This window comes from Phoxinus phoxinus (genome assembly GCF_949152265.1).
Source record: "Phoxinus phoxinus genome assembly, chromosome: 9".
Classification (NCBI taxonomy): Eukaryota; Metazoa; Chordata; class Actinopteri; order Cypriniformes; family Leuciscidae; genus Phoxinus; species Phoxinus phoxinus.
Window position 1 is genome coordinate 16857974 of NC_136884.1, and position 7927 is coordinate 16865900.

General features: G+C 40.5%; 1 protein-coding gene across 1 annotated transcript; it reads right to left on the bottom strand.

The window, feature by feature from the left end:
* Positions 1-325: 325 nt before the first annotated feature.
* LOC307003701 (solute carrier organic anion transporter family member 1C1-like) lies at positions 326-7590 on the bottom strand. Its single transcript, XM_079622427.1, has 16 exons — positions 7543-7590; positions 7325-7445; positions 7052-7172; positions 6742-6883; positions 6434-6566; positions 5945-6051; positions 5698-5850; positions 5517-5615; positions 2621-2824; positions 2046-2210; positions 1765-1960; positions 1440-1605; positions 1160-1344; positions 968-1032; positions 713-830; positions 326-638 (listed from the first exon to the last, which is right to left on the bottom strand). The coding sequence occupies exons 3-16, from the start codon at positions 7157-7159 to the stop codon at positions 467-469; spliced, it is 2013 nt and encodes a 670-aa protein (XP_079478553.1). The 5' UTR covers positions 7160-7172; positions 7325-7445; positions 7543-7590; the 3' UTR covers positions 326-466.
* Between the last annotated feature and the right edge of the window lie 337 nt (positions 7591-7927).

The window sequence follows — 7927 nt, forward strand, 5'->3', positions numbered from 1 at the left end:
GTGGAACCCGTTTTTATTTTTTTAGACAAACATGGAAAAGAGCATAAGGGAAAACTAGATTTTCATTGCATTGTTATTGTTATGTAAAATGTTAATTAATATTATTACTTAAATGCTAAATAAGATTATATTATATTAGCTTGCATGCTCAACCTTCAAATACTTGGTTAACATTTGCTGTAGCAGTGCGGCACACTTTAAGAGACCCTCCACCTTCCCCAGCTCCACCTGTATAGATCTGCCAAGGGTAATTAATGTACAACAGCAGCATGTCTTGCTGCTGTAAGTAGCAATAAGTAGATTTACTCACCAAGTCTAAATTTTAAATCTAAAGTTATATTTGTAACATTTTTATTGTGGGGTTATATCTCACTTTTTTGTCTATTTGACCAAGGATCAAACTAAAATAAAACAAAGCACATAAAAAGCACACATAAACAAATACAAAATAAAACAATGCAGAACATTATTTTAGAGTCTTCTGCTGTTCTGGATCAAACAGCACAGGCTCCTGCAGTTCTTTGTCCTTGGACATCCGTTTATCATTCTGTACTTTCCTGTTAATCTGTGTGATGGCCCCCCATAACAGGATATATCCTAACACCCGCAGACAGCTGACCAGTCCCAGAAACAGGAACCTGATGAAGGTCACATTACATTTTAGCATGCATCAGTTGGGGCTATATAGAATACTCCTGCCAGATTTGCTCACCTTAAAGTCTCTGTGTCATACATTCTGCAAGCACCTCGTCCACCACATTTCTTGAGACCCCATTTCACACAGGTAGAGTCAATAAGAGCACCAAAGTAAATGGGAGCAGGAATACCACCTTTAAAAGAATGAAATTACATTAAAACAATGCTGTGTTTATGTGAATAACTTCTGTAATTGAAATAAAATTATTGGGGCACTTCTTCTAAGTAAACCAAAACATTACGCAGCTAGGCACTCCAAATGTGAACCTACCCAAAACTCTTAAAACTAACAGTAGCACGCCCATTGAGAGAGACTTCAGCTCAGGATCCACAATCCTGCAAGAACAGATTAAACATTTAATATAAATTCCATCAATATAAATATGGAATATATACCATTGTGGAATAAAACAAAGTTGTGATTAATCACTGCAAGATATGTTGTAAAGTAATTAAACAGAACCTCAATGAGATGATGAAGAAGGGAACAGTGCCCAGACAGTACACAAAGAAGGCGAGAGACTGCAGTGCCAGATATATGTAGAACATTCTAGTACATCTGCTCTCTCGTGAACACTGTCCAAGCACTGCAGAGGAGTTATCAGCACTCATTCCCCAGCTCTGGACACATGCACAGTCTTGGAATGTCTGACAAACACATGTAAATGAGAAAAAAGAAAAAAAAGACACTCAAACACATGTAATAATGAATTTGAGGTCAACAGTTAAAGATAGTTGTTCACCATATTCTGTCCTGTGCCACGAGTGGAACTGCAGCCTGCGTGACAAGGAGAGATGTAGGTCACTCCATTCTGTCCACACACTGGATCCCATTGGAAGTCAGGACACCCACAGTCGGCATTGCAAGAGGTGAGTGCATCACTGCTTATATTATGAACTTCTACAGATCTGCCACATAAACAATAGATTATATTATATTACACATTTATATGACCCTACATAAGGCAAGCAGTTCATTAAATGGATAGATTGAATTGATGGATAATGTATATAGTTTCCATGATGCAATAAGATGTAAACAAAGAGTATGACGGGAGATGAAAGTACCCTTGATAGGGCACCGTGACCCCAGCGACATCTGTATTTTCACAGCTAAGAGCAAAGTAAGGTATGGTGATAAACAACGCGGCAATTGCAGTGAAAAACGACATTCTTGCAGATCCCAGCAGATCCAGTTTAAACCTCTTCATTATCCATCCACTCAGGAACATACCCAGAGCAACTGGCGGAATAGATGTCACTCCTACAGAAATATATAAGCACACTCAATTTATACAGCCAGAAAAAAAATAAGAAAAAAAAATGGCCGTAATCATGGCAGTTGTCACCTATGAGAAAGTTGGTCTTGGATGCACTTTGTCCAAACTGCTGTTCCAAATACTTTGGGGTATATGTTATGAATATGGCAAAGGCGTTGAATACCACTACATTGGAAACCAGGTACAGGAGATAGATCTTGTTGGTGAGCAGACGCTTCAGAGACGGCCCAAAATCTAGAAAACAAGCAAATAAGCATTTTTGAGAACAATCTCTTTGACTTAATTATATTTATTTGTTTTACATTGTCATAGTAGACCAAAATAACACGTTATAATTTAGAATAATAAGCTCCATTAGTGTCCTGCAAACTTATATTTTTCAAAACCTGCATTACATTGATCTGTGTTACATAACAGTAGATTTCCTGGCCACCTTTTCAATATTTATAATTAAAAGAAACTGAAACTGTCAAGCTCCATAATGACACACACACACGCACGCACACGCACACACACACACACACACACACACACACACACACACACACACACACACACACACACACACACACACACACACACACACACACACACACACACACACACACACACACACACACACACACATTGTAAGGTTGCCATACCTTTAGCTATCTCTGTAATGCTGGGTGTGTGTTTATGTTGTTTTGAGGGGTTGTCTATCTCATAGGTTTGGGGGTTTTCAGGCAAAGCTCTTGGCAGGAACCAGAGAGGCAAAGCAGCAAGCAGAGTCAACAGCCCAGAAACCACATAACCCAACCACCAGGCCCCTACCCAGCGAGAGTCCTGAGGGGTGATGGTCACACTCTCTGATAATGAGAAGAAAATATACAAATAAACAATATATGTGTTCGAAAAATATATATGTGACACCTCCACCGGGCTCACCACACCATTTCACTATTCGCCCACTCTATATATCACACCTGCTATCAAGAACAGCATTTATACTCCACAGTCACTCAGTGTCTAATCTCTGATAAGAACAAATTGACTTCTCTGTTCTTAGCTAGTAGAGTTACTTACTTCCTGTCCGTCTCAGCTTTCTTTTCTCTAAATACTTTTTATCTTCATCTGTTCTCCATCTGTGTTGTTCCCATCCTGCCTGTCCTGCAATCCCAACTGTTCTTTTTCTGTCACCATACTTACCTGTTCACGATCCATAACCTAAAAAAAGAAAAGAGCCTGCACTTGGGTTCACCATCAAACTGTGTGTGTTGTCTACCTGAAAGAAGACCCCTTCATTATGAACCCAGAGGACAAGCTGATAACACTCCCTCCTTTATCTTAACCAAAGAGACCAACAAGATATTTGTCCCTGCCTTCTCTGTTGTTGAGGTCAACCATTCTTCTTTCCATACTGCTTTTCCTTGAGACCCTTTCCCTGACCATATAGGCCAGCCATGGGCTTTTCTCTCAGGTAACAGGAGTCTAATTTTAACCTTTTTTTCTGGCCACAAAGACCAACCCGAATCCTCCTTCACCGAATCCAAATATTACTTCACTGCTCCTCCGTGGTATTTGAATGAATGAATGAATGAGGCATTTATATAGCGCTTTTATATGTACTACTGTACACCCAAAGCGCTTTACAATCATGTCAGGGGATCTCTCCTCAATCCACCACCAGTGTGCAGCATCCACTTGGATGATGTGACAGCAGCCACAGAACAACGTCGCCAGTGCGCTCACCACACACCAGCTATAGGTGGAGAGAGGAGAGACAGTGATGAAGTCAATTCAGTGGATGGGGATTATTAGGAGGCCATGATTGGCAAGGGCCAATGGGTGAAATGTGGCCAGGACACCGGGGTTACACCTCTACTCTTTACGAGAAGTGCCATGGGATTTTTAATGACCACAGAGAGTCAGGACCTCGGTTTTACGTCTCATCCAAAGGACGGTGCTTGTTACAGTATAGTGTCCCCATCACTTTACTGGGGTGTTAGGACCCACACATACCACAGGGTGATCACCCCCTGCTGGCCTCACTAACACCTCTACCAGCAGCAACCTGGTTTTCTCAGGAGGTCTCCCATCCAGGTACTAACCAGACTCAGCCCTGCTTAGCTTAGCTTCAGTGGGCAACCAGTCTTGGGCAACAGGGTGATATGGCTGCTGGTTTCCATCCTCCAACTCCTCAGGGGTCCCTCCTTTCACTGGCTCCATCTGCGTCACTCCTCCCTCCACTTTTACCTTGTTACCTCTGTCCATTGATTCTGCCAGACTCCTAGATCCTCCAGAATCACCATGTCCTCATGTGTTGGGCTCCCCTAATTCTGTTTATCCTAATTTTCCAGGCAGTCCTGTCTTTCCCAAGGTACCAATGTGGTCTGTTCTCTTGGTGATAGTAATGGAAGGTGTACTCAGTCCATTTACAGCCTAAAGTCCACCTCAGTGGTCCGAGCTGCATCCGCTGAACCTTACCCTGAAGCAGTGGCTATCCCTGTGGCACCACACGGCTGGTTCCCTATGGTGGGTTTCCTTGTTCTGTCTGGTTCTCCTCGTCTTTGACATGACCAAATCTTCTTAAAGGGTTAGTTAACTCAAAAATGAAAATTATCCTATACTTTACTAACTCACCCTCAAGCCATCCTGGGTGTATATGACTTTCTTCTTTATAAACTATAATCTCTAGCTTCCGGTAAAAACAGTCTGCGAGTCTAGTTCCGGATGAAGGGTGAACTCTGACGCATGACGAAGGATGTAGGAGTATTTTAAGCTTAGGTGAGAATAAACGCCTCTCGGGGTTCAAACAAATATGGCTGGGCAACAAACTCAAGCTCCAAGACCTCCAATTCATGACCTGTGTTTTGTTTTTCTCTGTGCTTCCGCGTTCGTCAATACATCAAGCGTCGGGTCAGAGTTCACCCTTCAGCCGGAACTAGACTCGTGGGCAGAAGCTAGTGATCATAGTTTATAAAGTTAGTTTGACTAAGTTTGGCTGAAAGAAAAAAGTCATATACACCTAGGATGGCTTGAGGGTGAGTAAATTATGGGATAGTTTTCATTGTTGGGTGAACTAATCCTTTAAGTCTTCTAATCCATTGGCTCTTCTGTGGTCTTCCACTCAGCCGGCTTTGCTGAGGCCTCATAATATGCCTCCCTATCCTGGGTCATTTGCTCCACTGACCTTTCACAAGCTTCCTGCTCTGCTGGCTTCCCCAAAGCCCCCTATTCTGCCAGATCCCCTAAGGCCTCCTGTTCCACCTGCTCCACCATCATGTTCAACTGTTCTGCCACGATTTTCTGCTCTGCCATGGTGGTCTTCTGCTCTGAAAATGCTTCTGTGATAGTCCCCTGTTATCCAGCTTGAGACCCTACCAACCCTCTGACCCCACCCTGGACCATTACCATATTCATATACCATGTCATGGTACCTCAAGGTACTTCAAAGAGGAAGTACTACCATGGTACAGATCAAAACAAACTAAGTAATACTGCACTTCTTTTTGGTACTTTCTTGTTAGTGTCTTCTAAGGTGTAACAATTTTAACTCACCTCTATTCACAAAGCCAATGTCCACGTAAATAATAGCACACAGAGATCCAAGGGAGTAACCAAAAATTGGCCCGATGACTCCGAGTGTGTGTAGGCAACCTACAGAAAAAAAAAAAAAAATTGGACTGAGGGACAAGGGTACTTCAGTTTGAGATAAAAAAAAAAAAAAAAACTTTCTCACCAATGTAAAAAGCAGAGTTTTCTGGGTGTGCATAATCATCTATGAAAGACATTCCCAAAGGGCCGATGCTGGCTTCCCCGATGCCACGAATAATGTTTCCCAACAGCACAATAACCCATGTGGGCGAGCTTTCCTCTTCCCCTTTTTGGCATCCTATACAACCCATATAGAGTGCTCTGTTGGGTATTTTACTGCTTTGTACAATTAAAATATCCCACATGCTTTTCCACATATAACCATGCATTACCGGACACAAGCTGTTGAACAGTATTCTGGGTGTCAGATGAGCATGTGGATCTCACTGTGAAATTATCAACATCATTAGTGTGGGCGGCAGCTGTATCGTACTTGTACCTGTCAGAAACAAACAGACACATACATAGTAAATGCATTTAAAATACAGATCTTGAAGAATACTGATTTTTATGAGGTGGATCTTTATTAAATACTTTAGTATGAATATACTAATTATGTGATGGCCATCAATTAATTTATTCCATATTCCATTAAAATAATTGATAGATACAATGACTTGAAAACACATCTTTAATAATCAACAAATCTCTTAAAATATCAGATACGGAACATTTTACTTAATGCTTGGACTAAGTACAATAAAACCCTATGAAACTAAACATGAATAAGAAGAGTAAAATTATAAGGACTTATAAAATATTTGTTTCTGTTCTTTATCGCGGACACTCTCATTTGTCATTGACCCATGAACGTTACTCACCGGTCCATAATGAAGTGAGGTAAAGCCATTACCAGTGTCCCTATACCCATCAGCAGGACCCCTGCTCCAATGATCTTGGGCCTGTGAAACTTAGCGCCAAAGTAGCTTACCACAGTGATGACCAACAGATTACCTGCAAGCAAATGTGACGTTATTTAACAAGTTGAATCAACTGTCCCATTTTTAAAGTATGAACGGCAATTCAGTCACATTGCAGCACAGTGGTGTGACTCACTGCTATAAGTACTCATCTAATGGGTGAACCTCGGCCCTCATTTCTCAGTGCAGCTCGAAAGATCTCAACTCACCCATTTCAAAACTGCCATCGATGATACCAACAGTAGAACTTGGGATCTCAAACCGCCTCTCAATCTGAGTGATGGTACTTTTGGTGTAAGCCCCCGTCAGGGATTTGGAGAAATAACAGAAGGCAAGTACACCAATAAAGATCTTTACAGGCACAAGGGTAGAAAAAAGATTAAGTCAGAAGATTTAACCTTTTTTTGTCAGAAGTATAACAGCTATTATACACACTATTAAAACAATTAATCAGCTAATAGTGGCTCTACATTTGTTGCTCGGTTAAAAATGCATATGGTCAAAGACAATGTCTCTTGCCTTTAGACTTGAGGAGCAGCATTTGGCCTGAGATGTTTTCTTATTACTGTCTGAATCCTCCATTAGTCTGGGCTCAAAGAACCCCTCCGGGCTGCCCTCCACTGCCATGGTGAACTATGGGCTAGTGAAGAGGTAAACAAAGTTGAAGTTTTGTTCTTAAATGGAAAATGAAAACAACAAAACAATAAGTATAAAAATATTAATAAAAATAAGAATATTGAAACAAATTCAATAAAATTATATATAAAATGTTGACAGACTAAACTATTTTACCTTTCTTAAAAAATAGACCAAAAAAATACAGTTGAGAACCATTGCTTAACGTCGGTCAGACTTATGTTCGATCCTGATGTTACAGTTTCTTTTAAATATAAAAATGTGTATCCATCCACTTCTATCATGTCAGAGATGATCCAAGGCAAAATACATTGTAATCAATCATCAAATGCAAACATTAAAATATTATTAATTCACAATTTTGAAACACTCACATGTCTAGATGTGTCTTAGAGAGGAGGCAGTTGAACATGCAGTTGAAATATGCCCAAATTGGGATCCCTGAAAGTGTCTTTTATATCCACACACAAGTCAGACAGTTTTATTAACCTTTAACTTGTACTGAGTGTTCCTTTAACCCTATTGTAGATCAATCAAAAACCACCACATTTATAGTACATGCTGTAACAGTTATGTTCAGTTTGTTTTGTTTCATGGACATTTAGTTTGTTTTCATTAGTCACATGTTCTTTGTCTTTGTTTCCCGCCATCTGTTTCCATGGATACTAACCACTAATCTTTCATTATTTAGTTTGTCAGCACTGTGTATTTACATTCCTCCTTGTTCACTCTTCAGTTGTCAACAAATGACTAACTGGT

What these genes read in the sequence shown, in the direction of transcription:
- LOC307003701 (XM_079622427.1), bottom strand. Translation starts at nt 7,159, where the DNA reads ATGGCAGTGGAGGGCAGCCCGGAGGGGTTCTTTGAGCCCAGACTAATG. An exon ending in GCTGCTCCTCAAGTCTAAAG is followed by an intron (nt 6,884 to 7,051) that starts GCAAGAGACATT and finishes GTGCCTGTAAAG; the next exon opens with ATCTTTATTGGTGTACTTGC. An exon ending in CAAGACCAACTTTCTCATAG is followed by an intron (nt 1,961 to 2,045) that starts GTGACAACTGCC and finishes ATATTTCTGTAG; the next exon opens with GAGTGACATCTATTCCGCCA.